We start from the raw sequence: 20,822 nt of genomic DNA, 5'->3' as shown, positions 1-20,822 counted from the left end.
ATTAAATGAGGAATTATCATCACATTAAGCACTGGGGTGTCATCCTAGATTTAAGTCATTGCATCATGGTGGGTCCATATTTGACTGTAATAAGTAGTAAAACCTACTAGGTATAGTGACTGAAGGGTGAGTGGGGACATACAGTTACAGTGGCAAGGAAAAGGAGGTGAACCCTTTGGAATTACCTGGACTTCTGCTTAAACTGGTCTGATCTTCATCTAAGTCACAACAACACACAAACAGTCTGCTTAAACTAATAACACACAAACAATTATATGTTTTCAAACTCAAATTTTGTGAGTGTTTTTTATAGGGCAGGCCAGCTCTTACCAACATCTCCAATCTCATCTCAATGATTGTATTCCAGGTTAGCTGACTCCTGACTCCAGCTTTTGGAGAAGCCTAGAGGTTCACATACCTTTCCCAACCTACAAGGCGAATTTTTAAATGATGTACTCAATATAGACGAGACAAATACAATACTTTGTGTGTTATTAGTTAAAGCAGACTGTGTTTGTCTATTGTTGTGACTTGGATGAAGATCAGATCTAATTGTATGACCAACTGATGCAGAAATCCAGATACATCCGAAGGGTTCACATACTTTTTCTTGCCACTGTACATATGGCCTCCATCCCAAATGGAAACCCTATTGCCTATATAGTGCACTACTTTTGACCAGAGCCCCTAATGATGTTGGTGCCAGTGACTGACCTACGATCTGGATGTGTATGTCAGCCTTGTCCTGCATGTTGTCTATCTGGACAGACAGGGTGTACGTCCCAGAGTGGTCCCTTTCTGCCGAGCGGATGAACAGGATGGTGTCAAAGTCACTGGTGCGGATGCCCACTGACTTATTCTCCAGGGGCTCACCATCTTTCAGCCAGTTGACCACGGGGCGAGGCTTCCCCTGGGGAAACAGAGGGGTGATATGGTCAGTGAATGAAAATGACATTTACTGAATTAAAGAGTGAGATGCTGCTACAGGAGAAGTGCAGGAGAAACACCCTAAAGTGAGAAAGGTGTAGACTGGCAAGAATATCCCATTTTCTGATTGGTTTAGTTTTGCATTACAGGACAACGATTGCTATTATTTGCACACACTGAGACCCAGCTAACATGAAGTCAGCCCTGCCTCTAGCCTGGGTAAGATTACTACTGTGTGGTGCTAGGTGTTCTCAGACCTGGAAGGGGATGACCAGGTTGATCTTCTCGCCCACTTTCCTGATGAACTTGGTTCTTAGCTGGCGAGGCAGGCGGATCTTTGGGTACTCTGAGACATGGAGGGAGACAGAGAGGAATGTCAACACAGAAGTAATGGAGGTGGCTGTGTATACCGTGTGTGTCAGAGGTCTATAGAGAAGTGTGTGTGTGTGTGTGTGTGTGTGTGCGTCCATGCATGCGTGTGAGTCTGACCCATGATCTCTCTGATGATGACAGACTGTTTCATGGTGCAGGGGGGGCTGCGTCCAGCGATGTTCATAGCCACCACTCTGAACAAGAGCTTCTCTCCTGTTGGCAGTCCCTTCACACGGTACGTGTTCTTGTCCACTGGCTCCTTATTGGCTTCTACCCAGTTATCCTCTGAGGGATGGACCAATAGCAGAAGAGTATTCATTGTCATCCACTTGGAAATTAGATGGTTCGTCTGTAGGGTTTTATAGGAATTCTATAGAGGAATTCTATGGGAGCGATTAGTGAATTAGAAGGAATAATATCCTTTACCTCCTTCTTTGCACCACTCGATTATGTACCCGTCAACGCCCCCTGCTCCAACCCTCTCTGGAGGACGCCACTTCAGGGCACAGGTGCTGTCTGTCACATCCTCCACCGTCAGACGAGTGGGCTCACTGGTCGGGGCTGAGAGAGAGAGAGAGAGAGAGAGAGAGAGAGAGAGAGAGAGAGAGAGAGAGAGAGAGAGAGAGAGAGAGAGAGAGAGAGAGAGAGAGAGAGAGAGAGAGAGAGAGAGAGAGAGAGAGAGAGAGAGAGAGAGAGAGAGAGAGAGAGAGAGAGAGAGAGAGAGAGAGAGAGAGAGAGAGAGAGAGAGAGAGAGAGAGAGACCGAGGAAGACCGAGGTAAGCTGTATAAGTAGAGTATCAGGAGATTGAAAGGCTTCTCTCCACTGCTCTAGTAATAAGTGTCTACCCACCTATGGGCATGAAGGGCTTTGAGTTGCCGCTGGGCTGGGAGATCCCGATCCCGTTGACAGCAAACACTCTCATCTCATAAAAAACACCCTCAATCATCTTCTTAGCCTCGTACGTGGTTGACTCAAACACCTCAAAGTTCAGCTTGGTCCATCTGGAGGAACCCTGCTTCTTCCTCTCCATCAGGTAGCCTGCGAGTGACGTCATCACAGAGCGACATTACATCATCAGAAAGCGACATCATCACAGAGCGACATTACATCATTACAGACCGACATTATCACAGTGACATCATCACAGAGCGACATTACATCATCACAAAGCGACATCATCACAGAGAGACATTACATCATCACAAAGCGACATCATCACAGAGAGACATCTTCACAGTGTGACATCTTCACAGAGAGACATCATTAGATCTTACCAATGTAATGAGAGAGGTTAACAGATGCCTGTTAACCCAGAGGAAAGAGAGTCTGATAGCTCAACAGATAGATGTAAAAATAGGAAAGGTGCACCTTTGATGGGCGCACCCCCGTCAAATTTGGGGGGATCCCATGTAATGGTGGCTGTGTCCTCGCCAACTCCCATACATTTGACGTTCTCTGGAGGGTTAGGCACATCTGGAGTGGACAGGGGGAACAGTCAGGACAGAACATAGAGGTGTTCTCACCAGCTCAGAATGGGTTCTAACTTAATGTCACATCTATTATTGAAACTCTCTTAGTGAATTGTTTTTACATTTCTGTTTACATAAATATTGCATAAGACGGGAGAACAAGACACTGAGAGAGAAAAGGGAGAGAGCAGGGAGATGTGGGGGAAAGAGGAGAGGAGTGTAGAGAGAAAGAGTAGAAGACTGGAAAAGAGAGAGGAGAGTGAGAGAAGGAGAGAGAGAGTACCACTGACCAACAATCTTGACGGTGAGCTCAGCCCTGTCCTCTCCGGCTGGGTTGGTCACTATGATGGAATACTGGCCTTCGTCTGGCCGCTCCGCCCCCTCAATGACAAAGCTGCTCAGAGTGGTCCTGGTTTCCACCCTCACTCTGCCCTCCGCCTCCGATATCACCTAGAGACAGGAACAGGGAGGGCACTTAGACAACTGGACTGACACTGTCTGGTGATTCAGCTACTGGGTGTAACCTGGATGGCCTAATGGTTGGTTAATGTGAGTGACACCTTGCCTTCCTTGGAGAGGCATGCTGGGGCAGGGGTTTGATGTGTGTGTGAGGAGGATGTAACAGAAAGACTAGATCCTCACAGTGTCTCCTTTCATCCAGCACACAGTGGGGACAGGCTCTCCTGTGATCTCCACATCAAGGCGGAGCTTGTTGCCAGCCACCACAACAATGGTGTTCTTGCTGCCCGTGCTACTAGTGTCCAGGTGGATTTTGGGAGGGTCTGTGAGGGGCGAAGGAATGTCAGAGAGGGAGAGGTGGTCCTGGGTAATTATCACAGTATTAAATACACTGTAATAAATAGGTAATGCCAACGGATGGTAGGTGACAATAGCCACACCTACCTTGGCGTGGAACATATTCGATCTTGATTTCTGAGATTAACAGGGAAAACACATGAATCAGTATCATTTAAAATGCAGGCTCTGCTTCATTGTACTCAGTAAAACTTAGAGGAGTCTCTCTCTCTTTCTTGCTCTCTCTCACTCACTCTCTCACTCACCAATGAAGTTGAGTTTAGCGGAGAGGGAGAGTGCGTATCCTTCAGGGACAAAGGTGTAGTTTCCTTCGTCCTGCGGCTTCACGTCATCAATCGTCAGCTTGTGGATCCTGGAGAACCAACGGCAACCCAACGTTACCAAGGAGACAACAGACACTCGCAGTGACCCACAATTATGCAAAGCACAGTTACCCTGGCAACATGCTTCATTATGCAATATCAAGTTAAAAAACGCATGGGAAAGCTCTCTCCCTGCATGACCAGTGTTGCCATGGTAAAACACCTGCCATAGGTGGGTCTAGCTAGTGAGAATATGTACTGTACTGACAAGATCTACAAGATCCATGTAGACAGAGAATTTGAGGATGTTCAGGCCTGTCTGAAGTTACTGCAACTCAATGAGGACCCCCCCCCCCCAAGGCCCCAGCAATGTGATGCCATACCTTCCGATGTGTGACATCTTGATGCGGTTGCCGGGTTTGACCTCCACACCGTCCTTTAACCACTTGCCCACCACCTTCTCATCAGACACCTCACACTTGAACATGGCCTGTTCACACGCCTTCACCGACAGGTCAGCTATACTCTGCAGAACCTCCAGCTCTTTGGCTGAGCACCAGGGGTAGAGATGAAGGGAAGGAAAGAGAAAGAGAAAACAGAAAGAGACAGCATTTCAGACTCTTCCAAAAATGAAGTTCATAAAACATTTCCTTATTTAGTGTACTGTATGATATCTGGAAGTGGTACCTTCCACTTCCAGTTCTCCTTTAGATTCTCCCCCATTAGTGTAAACATAGTACATTCCGATGTCCTCTATGGTTGCTTCATTGATGACCAGAGTGTGTTTCTTCCCATCCTTCTTTATCCTGTACTTCCCATCCTTGGTCAGCTCAACTCCATCTTTCATCCTGAGCACGGGTGAGACACACACAGACATAGAAATAGCGTTTAACAGCAGTGAGAGACACATACATTACACACACAAATGCCACAGCTGTAACAGAAATTGATTGATTTAGTTACTTAGTCATTTGATTAAAAAGGGTATTAGAATGAGTCCCTCACCATTTGACATTGGCTCCTTCTTCTGACACCTCACACTCAAACTCCACCTTCTCTCCCACCACTACATGCACATCGTCCAGCAGCTTGGTGATGGTGACCGGGGGCTCTGTGGATAGACACAGACGTCAACACAACTCATACACCTCATACAAACACCATGGGGAAGTTACACATACACAACCACACTTACAGGAAAACTCACCAACAAAGACTTGATCACTCAACACCAAAGTAAGCAGAAGAATAAAAAGGAAGAAGTAGAAGAATGATGAAGCTGAAGATTTCATGGCACAGCACTGTATAATGTGCTAACACAAAGACACGAACACCTAACATGTACCAGTCCGCACCAGGATTCGATACCATGTTTCACAACAACACAATGTCCTCCATAGTCTCTGTTAATACTGCTATAGCAACTGAGAACTGAGCTGTTGTGGTACAGGGGAGACAGTACCTCAGGTCTCCGAGAGGGGGACATCAACATCGCTGTGTCAATGCGTGATGCTAAGCTAGCATCCGTTAGCCGCCGTCCTCTACATCCACCTCCCTCTGACCTCCTCCTTTTCCGCAGCAACCTCAGCAGATGATAGACATCAACTCTGGGATCTAAGTCACGGCACCACTGAACCCGTCCGTCGCGGGCTCCCATACAGTACCATGCTCACAACAACAACACAACAACGTACTCAGAAGTTTCCGCCAAAAGTGCTATACCGGACAGTACTTCAGTTCTCCAGGTGAATGAACTGTGTGATCGATGCTAAGCTAGCTTCCACTAGCTACCATCCGCTAAACACACGTACACCTTCTCTTACGTTAGACACATCAACACGTACGGCATTGATATAAACACTGACAGAAGCAATAGGGACGTCTAAATACACACAACAACATACTGTGGTTGTCGCACTGGAATGGCGTCTGTGTGGGGAAACTTACCCGTTGCTGTACGGTCGGATAAATGCAAAAACAGCATGAAATGAATGGGCACAGAGAGAGAGCAAAGCGCATGATGGTTGAGGAGCAAATGCATCTTTGCCCCTCTACCCAAAATCAACAAGACACACAGAACACGCATAAGACACGCTACAAACTGGACAATAAATATAGGACAACAACGTTGTGCAAACTTACTGTTCATAGACATTAATACACATATACATATAAACATTGAGACATGTACTGCATACACAGTAAATGTTGACAGACCCTACACACTCAAAGACACTGAACTAAGCAGGGAACAACTCCCTCCCCTCAAACACCCTATGTAAAGATGCTGAGTGTTTACCTTTGACAAAGACTTCAGTGAAGCTCTTCTCCTCTCCCACCACACACTCATAGGCTGCATCGTCAGACAGGTTGCACTTGTTGATGGTGAGTGTCCGTTTGTTGCCCACGCACTCAAACACATACCTGGCATGACAGACAGACAGGGGCAGAGAGAGACACTGGCAGAAAACAGTGAGGACAGACAGACACTAGTGACCGAGTGTCGCTCACTCAACTCATCGACAAATGAATGACTCACACGCTCATATAGTCAAATATACTGACAATCACACATATTACACACACACACACACACACACACACACACACACAGAGAGACACACACAGCAGTCAGTCTCACTTGGCAGAGGGTTTGATCTCCACTCCGTTCTTCAGCCATTTGACCTGAACGTTGGGGTCATGGAGCTCAACATGCATCTGGGTCCTCTTGCCCTTGTCCACAGAGTAACATTGCTCTAGCTTCTTCAGGAAGGCTGAGGGAGGGAAAGAACCACTGTTATGTCTCCAGCCTTTACACACCAGACACAACAACCAGAATAACCCAAGCAACACTACACCAGACTACCTCCCTTTCAGAGCACCTTAGGCATTCACTATAATAAAACATTCCCTGTCCCAAACACTCTCAAGTAGAAATGCCCACAGCTTGCCTACTTCCTCCTCCAGTATCCCCCCCCCTCCTTTCTCTCCCCTCACCGTCACTCTTCTTGGGTTCCACCTTCTTCATCTTCTTCAGTCTCTTGAGCAGGCCCCTGAGGTCTGTGATGCCGTAGTCAAAGGCAATCTTCTCATAGTCACATGGCTTAGCATCCTTCAGGATCTCCCACACATCCACTTCCTCTTTGGGCTCGTCCCTCGCCTTTTTTTCCCTGATAGAGAGGGGGAGAGGAGATTGATTGTGTGTGTGAGAGTATGTGTGATTGCTCATAATGGAGTTAACTCCACTCCTACCTTTTTTTGAGGAGGGCACTGAAGTCCAGGTCACCTGCATCCTCTCCTGCATCTCCCCTGGGGACAAGAAAGGTTACGAGTGGGAGAATTAGGTTTCCTACAGTGTTAGGTCAGGTTAGAGGAGTCGGTCATTTCAAACATAACATACAGTTTACAGTACATACAAATATACTTGTTGTCTATTAAGGTTTCACATAAGATCAATCAACAATGAATAGCTGTGCTATTTCAATGCTATAGTAGTGAATCATTGTTTGTTTACAAAAAATATGGAAGTGAACGAATGGTACTGGACATACAGTAGATGGTACTACACTGCACTCTGCTAAGACGTACACACACACACAAACATCCACACCCAAATTCACTTTCCCTGACGTAAAGACACATCAACGATACAGTATTGATATAAAAGTTATAACAACAGGGCCAGAATTCCCAAATACACACAAATATACAGACAGTACACTGTGGTTGCACAGTATCGCACAGTGTCTGTAGCCATGTCTTACCCTTTTTTGGCGCCTTTTATGCCTCTGATAACACAAAACAGGATGGTAATGAGTGAGCATATAGAGCATTGTGGGAATCAATAAGGTGCATACTGACACTGCCCGCCTAAATTCAATGGGACATAAAAAAACAGCATACTAGTGTACACACACACACACACACACACACACACACACACACACACACACACACACACACACACACACACACACACACACACACACACATTTGAACATTCAGTATTGACCTCTATTTGTTGCTGTATGTAACCCAAACACAGATACACTGTACATGTACAAGGCTGTACATTGACACATATATACAAGGTAAATACTGTGTAAATGTACACGCACAGGTACTGCTGATACACACCCACACAGAGCTTTTCTTACACTCACATAAAGATCCACACATATGACACCTCATGATTGCATCTCTAATGTATGTAAAATGGAATGTGGAAATATACACTAGTTCCACTTGAGGCCTTGTCAATGGGCCAGACGTACAGTACCAGAAATAGCCTCACTTGACAAAGAACACATGAGGGGAAGCACGGGCTATTTCACATCTGAACACACACAGTGGACAGATGAAGAATTACAAAGGTGGGAATATGGAAGCACACGGAAGGGAATCCCAAATAATATATTCAGAACACACACAATGGATTCAGGTTCTGGAAGAAGCTTAGGACAAGGCTGCCTTATAACAGAGAGGCACAAGGCCAGACACAGAATCGCTGAGGAGGTAGATGGGGGTACACACGGATGAATCGCAATGACTGGATTCTCCATACTTACTGACAGTGGGAGTTGGAACGCAAAGACCACCACATACTGTGGCAAGGTCAACACTAACCCATCCAGCAACCTTTGGGGTGTTGAAGGTTTTTTGGCATCTTGGGTTTTCACAATTTAATTCAGGCTTGTAAACACATCCATTTTTTCATATCTTTTCATTCTCTTTTCTTCATACCAAAATTCACAAAATAAACACAAAAACACAATCTGAAATGGTCCTTTGCACGTTGTGCCTCCTGTCTTGCTTTTTTGTCTTTTTGTCTGATCAGGAGAGGAAATCATATTTAAAACAGTAACTAGAGTGAACTGACTGGCGGCAGCACTATGCCAACAAACAGGGATTTTCTACAGCTTCACAGCGAGAGACAGAGCTGCTGCACACATATTGAAACACAAGTCTTTGGAGACAGGGAAGAGAAGACACACGAATACAGAGATACAGACATACAGGGATATACATAGTGAACAGACACAGAAATAGAAACATATGGACAAAATGTACAACTTAAAAATAAAAACACACAAACATAGTCACAGAGACACACCAGTAAGTCACAGAGACACATTAGTAAGTCACAGAGACACACCAGTAAGTCACAGAGACACACCAGTAAGTCACAGAGACACATTAGTAAGTCACAGAGACACACCAGTAAGTCACAGAGACACACCAGTAAGTCACAGAGACACATTAGTAAGTCACAGAGACACACCAGTAAGTCACAGAGACACACCAGTAAGTCACAGAGACACATTAGTAAGTCACAGAGACACACCAGTAAGTCACAGAGACACACCAGTAAGTCACAGAGACACATTAGTAAGTCACAGAGACACATTAGTAAGTCACAGACACACCAGTAAGTCACAGAGACACAAATAGACATGAATGCACAGATAAAGACATAGAAAAGGCAGATGTATAGTACAATGACAGACATACAGTGAAGCCAAAACGCACACAGACAACGTGACTGACACAGATATACCAAAGACACCTACAAACACAGATATGGGAGCCAGAAAGACAGTCAGGGGAAGATATACTCACAGAGTGGGACAGATGCCCGGAGGCAAAGATAGAGAGAAACCAACATATGTGAGGTGGGAGAGAAAGACAGATGATATGTTGAATGGAACCACCCTGACAGTCACACTCACGATCGCTTGAAGGCATCCAGGATGTTGGCGGGCTGCTCCTCTTGTACGGCTGAAACATGACAGAGGGAGGGAACGTGAGAGGAACACTGGACTAACTGACAGACAGTTGAAAAATCAGGATGAATAATGGACTGAGTACTGACACTGAAACACATATACACTACCTGCTTTATCATTATACATTCTGTATCAAATATTGAATGACTTACTGAGAAACTCACTGACCACAGGTTAAGTGACAGATACATGACTAAATGGCTGATGATGATGGCCTGGGAGGGACCCACCTTCCACTGTGACTTCAAATGTACAGCTGTCACACTTGTCTTTGGAGGTGACCTCACAACGGTAGCCACCTGCGTCTCCTTCCACTACTTTGATGATGCTCATCTCATATGTGTAGACCTGGTTGAGATGGCGAGAGAGGAAGACATACACTCTTAAAATATATACATGCACACACAGTACACACACACACACACACACACACACACACACACACACACACACACACACACACACACACACAGATTTGAGAGAATGCAGATTTGAGAGAATGTGAAAACAGTGACACACACACACCTTGGAGTTCCTGTCATAGGCCTCTTTAAACTGCACGTGCTTGCCAGCCTTGCTGCCCAGGTCCAGCCACTTCCCTTTCAGCCATTTCATGTTGGGCTTCCTCAGCAGGTCAGATGAGTCCACTTTAGCCACAAAGGTGACGTTCTTCCCTGCCACCCACAATTTACATCAGCAATCAGAAATTCTGACCTCTGGATAATGGTGTTTTTACGGTTGTTATCCATGATCCGTATGTGAGTGTCAATCCAAACTTCAGAGTGCTACAGTATGTCAGAGAGGGGCAAGAGGGCAGGGGTCTCACCTTTGATTACTGAAGTGCTCTCTGGCCTCTCTACAAATAGTCCGGTCAGCTCGGACTGCCCTCCTGGGACAGTCTCTAAAAGTAGGGAGAGGTCATAGAGGTCAGGGGTTAGAATAAGGTCATTGATGACTGCTCATCAGACATCATAGACACAACAACATCAGTGAACAGACAAGTAGAAACAGAAAACCAAACATTAGACCAAAGCACCTAACCTTTGTTTATAAATACCATTCATTTATTGATATTTTGTCTGCTAGGCAGCAAGATCAAAGGTCAGAGGTAAAGCTTGTCTTTGTTCACCCTGTGACTTATTGAGACTTTTTACATCCACATTTAGCAACAGCTTTTCTCAAAGACAGAGAAAAGTGCTGCGGCATGTTTCCACTCCCTGAAATGTCTCCATTATTCTAATGGATGATCATGAGAAATCATGACAATGACATCAGTCTTGTATTTAACTGAGGGTCAGTATCCAAGCGTCTAGTCAACACCAGAAGAGGGCCTCTAACAGCAGTAAGGTAAGCCCTCCTGGGAATGAACAAGGAACTAAAAACACATCTGAAGACGTGTTTATCCATCCCTTTCCACTAGTCTTCTCCCACTGTGACAAAAGTAAATATAGCTCTTTAATGTTGTGATATTATCAAAGCATGACTGCTCGCTCCTGTTCCTTTGCGTGCTCCCTCCTTTTCAAAAAAAGGATTGCATTGTTTTGTGTCAGCAGATAGACAAATACAAGCTTAAGTATTTGTTTGTCTTACCATCATCGGGCAATTCTGTATCAGGGAGAAAGAGAGAGAGAGAAACACAGCGGGGGAACACATTAGCTGCAGTATCTTTACTGTAATCTGAAGGATGAGCGTTTACTGAGCAGCTATGAAAACCTGACCTGCAGGTGCTCTCTCACACACACTTAACGTCTCTCTCTTCCCTCTCTAACTTGGATGAACATTTCCTTTCTTTTCAAAATGGAGGTAAAAACTAGACGGTTAATGAGTTATTTCCTCACTCGTCAAATTCAAACCAGTTGGTGACACTGTACTCATCATTACTATAATTATTATTATTATTGAGAATTTAGGGGAATTATTAGCTGTGCAAATGGAACACAATTGATTTGTTCTCTCACCTTCTGATTCTGACAAGAGCTCTATGGAAAAAGAGAGTTTATAAGCATAGAGAAGCAGGTAAAAAGCCATATCGATTGACCAATCGATTGGGTGAAAAGGTTGTCGAGAGAATGGAACAAGGGTCAAGAATCAAGTGAGGTCATGCACCTCCATAAACTCAGAGTTACACGCCTATGCCCCTCTCTCAGCTTTTATGGGCTCAGTTAATTTGATTGGAATCAAGTGACCCCTGTGCACAGATCCAGGCTCAGTTCTCTAGTGTGATTTAAATCATTTCAGTAAGAATTTGAATAGGTCAAGCTGATCCTGGACCAGCACCCAAGGGACACTTTTCCTTCAGCTCTTTATACCATTTCACTCTCACATTGGAAAGTCGCTGCGGTTTGAAACTGTGAGAGGTTGGGAGTGCAGCGATAAACACCTCAAATGGAACAGCAGAACCGGCATCCATCAAAACCATAACAATTCTTCAGTAAGATCATTTTGGGGGATAATGCGTATTATGGGAGATATTACTGTAGGTAAATATCACTTAATTGATTATTACTGTAACACTTCAGGAACAGATAATACCTTGATATTTCATATCAACATCTTTTGCAATACAGTGATTAATGATAAGGGATATGGTAATGTGCAGGAACAATATTTGAACTAACGCAACAAAACAGCAAAACTTATCATCAACTTATCCTTCTATTAAACCATTACCTTAGTAAGTGCACACATACACACAGGTCACGATATATACCTAGAGTAAATATATACAGTATATATCATTTTGTCATTTGTAATTTAGATTACGTTTTCACTCTGCATCAATTTCAAGTCAAGGTCATTTGATGTTTAATACAATTCCTTCACTTGGATGCTTTGGCGAAACCATGATACTGTATCATGTAATGTCTAATCTCAACAGATGTTTTTTGCCAAAAACATGAATATCATATTAAGCACTAAAAATCATCTTAAGTCCATTCATAAGCAATAGAAAAATTATGATTTTATGCCATTTTGCCAATATGATCTTTATGTTTTTGGGAAACTCACCGCTGATCTCTAGCAATTAGTATCAGTCGGCGCTGATATCACAACAACTATCTGTCAGTCTGATTCTCTGGATCTAACTCCTCAACAGATGATTCCTAAAGATCTCTACATAAATGATACAGTATCCATAAACCCATCAAATAGGCCTGCAGGATCTTTTCCATTACTGACGGCCATCGCCAGAGCAATCCCAGGATTCAGTAGTCTCCGTTTGTCAGTCCACCGTGACGGACACTCAGGTCACCGACACACCGTGCCGTGACTGAGACTGACAGACATGCACGTTAACCAGGTGATTGACAGGAAGCAGGGAAGCATACGAACACACAAACACAGAGGGGGAGTTGTGTATTGTTTCCTTTCCTTACCATCTCTGCACTCACTTCCCTCTGAATGAAAAGAAACAATTGGTACATAGACATTAGTACTGCGGACAGCGAAGGGTTAAACAACAACCAAATATACTGTCCCTGTGACTGGAGAAAAAAGTTGTGGCTATATGAATATATGAAATACTAGATCATAAAAACAAGACATACAAACATACATAGGCTTACCCATGATGACACTGGCATACATGCTGGTTTATACAAATACACACAAACGCAGAATGCATTGATACATTTGTGCATTCATACAGTCACTGCACTACAATCCTTTTTGTTACAGTACCCTTCCTTGTCTCAGGGTGCCTCACCTCTGATAAAAGAAAGTAAAAGGTTTTATGGTTAAGTATGAGGAGAATGCTAATATATACAGTACTCAGTACTTTTTTCTAAATTGCAGAATAATAGTGAAGACATCAAAACTATGAAATAGCACATATGGAGTAATGTAGTAACCAAAAAAGTGATATATTATATTTCAGATTCTTCAAAGTATCCCCCCTGTGCCTTGATGACAGCTTTGCACACTCTTGGTGTCACGCCCTGACCATAGAGAGCTGTTTATTCTCTATGTTGGTTGGGTTGAGGTGTGATTTAGGGTGGGTTATCTCGGGGAATTGTATTTCTATGGTGGCCTGATATAGTTCCCAATCAGAGGCAGCTGTTTATTGTTGTCTCTGATTGGGGATCATATTTAGGTGCTTTGTGGGATATTGTATTAGATATAGTTGCCAGTGAGCATTATAATATTATTAGCGTCATGTTTCGTTTGTTCGTCTTGTTCTTTGAAGTTTTCATTTCCAAAATAAAGGATGGAAACATACCACGCTGCATCTTGGTATACTCCTTATGACGAACGTGACACTTGGCATTCTCTCAGCCAGCTTCATGAGATATTCACCTGGAATGCATTTAAATTAACAGGTGTGTCTTGTTAAAAGTTCATTTGTGGAATTTATTTCCTTCCTAATGTGTTTGAGCCAATCAGTTGTGTTGTGACAAGGTAAGGGTGGTATACAGAAGATAGCCCTATTTGGTAAAATACCAACTCCATATTATGGCAAGAACAGCTAAAATAAGCAAAGGGAAACGACAGTCATTATTTTAAGACATGAAGGTAAGTCAATGCAGAACACTTCAAGAACAGTAGCAAAAACCATCAAGCGCTATGATAAAATTGGCTCTCATGAGGACTGCCACAGGAAAGGAAGACCCAGAGTTACCTCTGCTGCAGAGGATAAGTTCATTAGAGTTAAATGCACCTCAGATTACAGCCCAAATAAATGCTTCACAGAATTCAAGTAACAGACACACCTCAACAAGAACTGTTCAGAGGAGACTGCGTGAATCAGGCCTTCATGGTCGAATTGCTGCAAAGAAACCACTACTAAAGGAGAACAATAATAAGAAAAAACTTGATTGGGCCAAAAATCACGAGCAATGGACATTAGACTGGCGGAAATCTGTCCTTTGGTCTGATGAGACCAAATTTGAGATTTTGGGTTCCAACCGCCATGTCTTTGTGAGACGCAGAGTAGGTGAACAGATGATCTCCGCATGTGTTGTTCCCACCGTGAAGCATGGAGGAGGTGGTGTGATGGTGTGGGAGTGCTTTAATGGTGACAGTGTCTGTGATTTATTTAGAATTCAAGGTACACTTAACCAGCATGGCTACCACAGCATTCTGCAGCGATATGCCATCCCATCTGGTTTGCGCTTAGTGGGACTATCATTTTTTTTTCAACAGGACAAAACACACCTCCAGGCTGTGTAAGGGCTATTTAACCAAGAAGGAGAGTGATGGAGTGCTGCATCAGATGTCCTGGCCTCCACAATCACCCGACCTCAACCCAATTGAGATATTTTGGGATGAGTTGGACCACAGAGTGAAGGAAAAGCGGACAAATAGTGCTCAGCATATGTGGGAACTCCTTCCAGATTGTTGGAAAATCATTCCTCATGAGGCTGGTTGAGAAAATGCCAAGAGTGTGCAAGCTGTCATCAAGGCAAATGGTGGCTACCTTGAAGAATCTAAAATCTAAAATCCATCTATTTTGATTTGCTTAACACTCTTTTGGTTACTACATGATTCCATATGTGTTATTTTATAGTTCTGATGTATTCACTATTATTCTACAATGTAGGAAAAATATAAATAAATCATGAGAAGGTGTGTCTAAACTTGTCACTGGTACTATATATGCAGAAGCACACACTGAAATACCCACACCCACCCACCCAAAAGACACTTCTGCAAATATGTATACAAGATACAAACAAACAAGTAAAGGCTAATACACAGTGCATTCGGAACCTATTCAGACCCCTTCACTTTGACGTGAGAGCCTTATTGTAAAATGGATAAAATCATTTTTTTCAATGAAAACAGGATGCACCTGAGCTCAATACCGAGTCTCATACAAAGGGTCTTAATACTGATGTAAATAAGGAATTTCTGGTTTTTATTTTAAAGAAATTTGCAACAATTTCTAAAAACCTGTTTTGCTTTGTCATTATGGGGTATTGTGTGTAGATTTTTATTTAATACATTTTAGAACAATACTGTAACGTAACAAAATGTTGAAAAAGTTCGGAATGCAATTAGCTACGTAAAATGGCGATCCTCCTGCATACTTGCATCAACTTTCTAATTGTGGGGCTGCACACGTCTGTATATTTTAGCTTCTCAACTATAGAGGATTGGTATTTTGCCTAGCTTATTGTAGTTGCATACAGCGTAGGGTGTAAATGAAGGCTTAACACATTGACTGAAAAGCTCTTACCCTCTGTTGTGGCTGGGCCTGTGTTAATGTTGCAGGCTGGGCCTGTGTTAATGTTGCAGGCTGGGCCTGTGTTAATGTTGCAGGCTGGGCCTGTGTTAATGTTGCAGGCTGGGCCTGTGTTAATGTTGCAGGCTGGGCCTGTGTTAATGATGCAGGCTGGACCTGTGTTAATGTTGCAGGCTGGGCCTGTGTTAATGTTGCAGGCTGGGCCTGTGTTAATGTTGCAGGCTGGGCCTGTGTTAATGTTGCAGGCTGGGCCTGTGTTAATGATGCAGGCTGGGCCTGTGTTAACGTTGCAGGCTGGGCCTGTGTTAATGTTGCAGGCTGGGCCTGTGTTAATGTTGCAGGCTGGGCCTGTGTTAATGTTGCAGGCTGGGCTTGTGTTAAGGTTGCAGGCTGGGCCTGTGTTAATATTACAGGCTGGGCCTGTGTTAATGTTGCAGGCTGGGCCTGTGTTAATGTTGCAGGCTGGGCCTGTGTTAATGTTGCAGGCTGGGCCTGTGTTAAGGTTTCAGGCTGGGCCTGTGTTAATATTACAGGCTGGGCCTGTGTTAATGTTGCAGGCTGGGCCTCTGTTAATTAAAATATGATTTTAATGTTAGCATGATGCAACTTGTACACACAAACAGGGCCGGCTCCAGGCATAAGCGTCAAAAGCGGTCACTTACGGCCTCAGGCCGCTAGGCCCCCCCCCCCCACCCCCACCCTAAAAACTCAGTCGGGGTCTCAACCCCCCTTGATTTTGTTAGCCAACCAAATCTCGCTCAGGGCCCCCAACAGGCTATAGCCGGTCCTGCACACAAACATCACATACACATTTTACAAGCGACACAATAGGCCAGAAAAGCTCTTGCCATCTGTAACACCATCTGCTAATGAAAATGATAGAATTTAAAAAACAGTTTTGTCCATTTGTAAAGCTAGCATGATGCACCTTATCCACACATACATAAACACATACAGGTACACTTCCACATAACAGTATGCGCACACATACAAGTAACACATTCAGCTAGAGAAGCACTTACCCTCTGCAGCAGGCTGGTTTTGGGGGATGAACTGAATTAGTATTGCACCTTGTAAGCATTCACACACACACACGTATACACACACACACGTATACACACACACACACACACACACACACACACACACACACACACACACACACACACGTATACACACACACGTATACGCACACACACACACGTACACACACACACACACACACACAAACACACACACACACACACACATGTATACACACACACACACACACGTATACACACACACACACACGTATACACACACACACACGTATACGCACACACACACACGTATACACACACACGTATACACACACACACACACACACACACACACGTATACACACACACACACGTATACGCACACACACACACGTATACACACACACACGTATACACACACACACGTATACGCACACACACACGCACGTATACACACACACACACACACACACACACACACACACACGCGCGCGTATACACACACACGTACACACACGTATACACACGCACACACACATTCCGTACAAGTGACATGTTAGGCCAGAAAAGCTCTTACCCTCTATAGCAGATCGGTCTTCTGCCAAGAAAATTAAGGGCTTTTAGAAGAGGAACTTGAGTAATTACTTAGTAAATATGGCATGGTTTACACACACACACCTGTTCATACAGAATGCTATCTTCATACATTGCATACACTCACGTAAGTATCACATTCAGCCAGAAAAGCTCTTACCCATTATAAATAAGAGGGTTTAAGGAACTGGACTTAAATGTTGAGTAGAGCTGCCTTACATGATGTAATATGAACTCACCCATACACATCCACAAACTCATAGTGTACACAGACGCAACTAACACATTTAGCCAGAAAAGCTCTTACACACACACACACGTATACGCACACACACACACGTATACACACACACACACACACACACACACACACGTATACACACACACACACGTATACGCACACACACACACGTATACACACACACACACACACACACACACACACACACACACACACACACACACACACACACACACACACACACACACACACACACACACACACACACACACACACACACACACACACATCAATGCAGTATGCATACAGATGTAAGTTTCTAATTTGACCACTCTTTTGTTGATCAGAATTTTCCTGCACAGTAGGAAATGCAAACTTGTCGTGCACTCAAGGTTTAAAAAGGCTTCCAAAGTTTGTAATTTCCACTTTAAAACGTCAGACTTGATTTGCCTTAACGTAAAGTGTATCCCTACAAAATATATCCATGAATTATAATCAACATAATAATTCACATTTTCAGTTAATGCAGGATTATTTTACTGCTGTAGCAATCTGGCTCAAATTAAGATCCTACATGTACATATACACTCTCACATAAAGTACTCGTATACCCACAAGCAAATGCCTCCACCATCTCTCTGATGAACCGTAGATAACACACTGACTTCAACTTAATGCTGTGTGTGTTATACATTGAAGGACCATATTAAGCCAGAACAGCTCTTACCCTCTACAGCAGGTTCGCCTTCTGTCAGATAAACAAGGCTATCAGGGAGGACGAGCTGACATGATGCACGGTGTACACATACAGCATTCTCACAATATATGCAAACTTACCGTGTACACACACAACAACCCATGTGCTCGTGCTGCATACACTAATTTAAGTAATTCATTCAGCCACAAAAATGTTTCCCCTCTATAGCAGGCTGGGCCTCTGTTAATACACACAAATGGATTTCAGTAGGAGCTACTGGACTTAAGTCCATATTGGAGATAGCATTATGTACAGACAGTCACATGCACATACACACGCTGACACACACACACACACACACGCTCACACACACAGACATACAAAAACAGATACAAACATACAACACGGACAAAAACCTATACCTGCACACATCCACATGCAATACATCCACAAATGACACAACAGAATAGCTCTAACCCTCTTCAGCAGGCTTGGCCTCTGCCACTAAAACGAGAGGATTTCAGTGTGGAGTAAGTGTGTAATAAAGGTGGTATACTGCAGTAGCAGACACTCACACAAACTCACACACTGAGTACAAGGAAATACACATCCGAAACGTTTCCTGAACAATCCTCCACGTATGCATGTATGTATACACTGTAACAAAAAGATGTTGATTCAACGTACAATAGTTTTTTGCTGTGAGTTTGTTGAGCAAACTCACAATCCTATTGCAGCTGGTTGTTTTACAAATGTACGTTGATCCAACAGATTTTGTATTTTTTTTTACAGCGTACACACACATAAAATAAAAATAATAAACACACTCACACAGACCACACCACACACACCCCATACACACACGCACGCCCAGATATACACACGCACCCAGAAACACACACTCCAGTGCTTGCCAAAATAACCCACATAACAAACATCACCTCAACTTTAACATAGGTAGTTCTTACCAACTGATTGGTGACCTGTTATCTCAGGTAATAAAAAACCCCAGTAAGAATCAGAAGAATCATGACTAATATATCATTTAAATGAATATAGTCTGCTTTGTCAGGCATAAACCAGTAGGATTTTGTGATAGGCGTGAATATAAACGTGTGAAGCCTAAGTTAAGTGTATTGGCGTTCTGTCTGATCAACACTGTCATGGTGCGTGGTGAGAATCATGCATGGCCACTGTCTCATCCCCACAGAAAGCTACTTCTGTGATTGGTCTTAGAGGCCTTACCATGATCCTCCGCTGGCTTCGCTGAGTGAGGGAAAACAGTTAACCGACATTACATTGGAATGATGAGGGGATGGTTATGCCCTACTGACTAACACAAACACACACAAAGGGACACAGGTTAAAACACACACACACACACACACACACACACACACACACACACACATGCCCTGTTCTCACCCACCCTTATCTGTAAAAAAAAAAAAAAGAAAAAGAAAAAAGAAAAATTGAATCAGACATTGATTTTAGTATACTTCATTGAAGTATTTCATGTATACGTATTTGTCATTCATTTGTTATGAGTGGACTCACCAGCAGGTGCTGCTGCAGCCTTATCTGTCTTGGCTGCTACAATTAAAGACAAACATATACAATAATGAATAACTAGAGAGCAAAGGTTAGATTCCAACCATACCATCTCAAAAACATCATGAATCATTAAACTTACAATATATATATTTTTTTTATTAAGTTTTTATTTATTTTTTAATTTTACCCCCTTTTTCTCCCCAATTTCGTGGTATCCAATTGTTAGTAGCTACTATCTTGTCTCATCGCTACAACTCCGAGTACGGGAGAGACGAAGGTCGAAAGTCATGCATCCTCCGATACACAACCCAACCAAGTCGCACTGCTTCTTAACACAGCGCGCATCCAACCCAGAAGACAGCCAGCCACACCAATGTGTCGGAGGAAACACTGTGTACCTGACAACCCGGTCGCGGCTGGTTACGACAGAGCCTGGGCACGAACCCAGAGTCTCTGGTGGCACAGCTGGCGCTGCAGTACAGCGCCCTTAACCACTGCGCCACCCGGGAGGCCAATTTACAATATAGTTAAGATAATATAAAATAATCACCACTGTGAATTACCAATATTTGACTTCACACTGTGCAAACATGCATACATACAAACATTCACAACTTATTTGAATGCACATGTATTATGTAGAAGTCTAAATATGCATAATCCACGCATGCACACAGCACTGTAGTGTAAATTCAGAATGTTGATACATTAATGCATTCCCATGTACATTGTACATACAATATTATACCGGTACGTAGACACATAACACATAAATTCTTACGATAAACAAATACATATTCTAATGTAACCACAGAGGAGTTGCACATTCACTCAACCTTGCTTTGTGCAGTTCTTAC

At 43.4% G+C, this 20,822-nt stretch overlaps 1 protein-coding gene across 6 annotated transcripts in view; it reads right to left on the bottom strand.

Annotated features, from left to right (window-relative positions):
• Positions 1 to 20,822, bottom strand: part of LOC139365037 (myosin-binding protein C, fast-type-like) — a 49,929-nt gene that overhangs the window by 11,558 nt on the left and 17,549 nt on the right. The window contains exons 1-25 of one of the 6 annotated variants that reach the window (XM_071102365.1): positions 13,051 to 13,413; positions 11,632 to 11,652; positions 11,264 to 11,278; positions 10,500 to 10,574; positions 10,199 to 10,347; positions 9,904 to 10,021; positions 9,617 to 9,665; positions 7,652 to 7,675; positions 7,140 to 7,196; positions 6,885 to 7,057; positions 6,529 to 6,661; positions 6,187 to 6,311; positions 4,893 to 4,998; positions 4,575 to 4,735; positions 4,271 to 4,436; positions 3,831 to 3,937; positions 3,673 to 3,702; positions 3,412 to 3,551; positions 3,060 to 3,219; positions 2,669 to 2,773; positions 2,150 to 2,338; positions 1,726 to 1,860; positions 1,417 to 1,584; positions 1,185 to 1,273; positions 715 to 910 (exon numbers count right to left, since the gene is read on the bottom strand). In XM_071102365.1, the coding sequence (XP_070958466.1) occupies positions 715 to 910; positions 1,185 to 1,273; positions 1,417 to 1,584; positions 1,726 to 1,860; positions 2,150 to 2,338; positions 2,669 to 2,773; positions 3,060 to 3,219; positions 3,412 to 3,551; positions 3,673 to 3,702; positions 3,831 to 3,937; positions 4,271 to 4,436; positions 4,575 to 4,735; positions 4,893 to 4,998; positions 6,187 to 6,311; positions 6,529 to 6,661; positions 6,885 to 7,057; positions 7,140 to 7,196; positions 7,652 to 7,675; positions 9,617 to 9,665; positions 9,904 to 10,021; positions 10,199 to 10,288 (2,521 nt within the window). In that variant the 5' untranslated portion in view covers positions 10,289 to 10,347; positions 10,500 to 10,574; positions 11,264 to 11,278; positions 11,632 to 11,652; positions 13,051 to 13,413. Of the gene's footprint in view, positions 1 to 714; positions 911 to 1,184; positions 1,274 to 1,416; positions 1,585 to 1,725; positions 1,861 to 2,149; positions 2,339 to 2,668; positions 2,774 to 3,059; positions 3,220 to 3,411; positions 3,552 to 3,672; positions 3,703 to 3,830; positions 3,938 to 4,270; positions 4,437 to 4,574; positions 4,736 to 4,892; positions 4,999 to 6,186; positions 6,312 to 6,528; positions 6,662 to 6,884; positions 7,058 to 7,139; positions 7,197 to 7,651; positions 7,676 to 9,616; positions 9,666 to 9,903; positions 10,022 to 10,198; positions 10,348 to 10,499; positions 10,575 to 11,263; positions 11,279 to 11,631; positions 13,416 to 20,822 lie in introns of those variants that run through there. The other 5 variants (XM_071102360.1, XM_071102364.1, XM_071102361.1 and 2 more) reach the window with 5 other exon arrangements.

Source organism: Oncorhynchus clarkii, chromosome 13, assembly GCF_045791955.1.
Source record: "Oncorhynchus clarkii lewisi isolate Uvic-CL-2024 chromosome 13, UVic_Ocla_1.0, whole genome shotgun sequence".
NCBI lineage: Eukaryota > Metazoa > Chordata > Actinopteri > Salmoniformes > Salmonidae > Oncorhynchus > Oncorhynchus clarkii.
The sequence above is the reverse complement of the archived record's forward strand: the minus strand, read 5'-3'. Positions and strand labels throughout refer to the sequence as shown.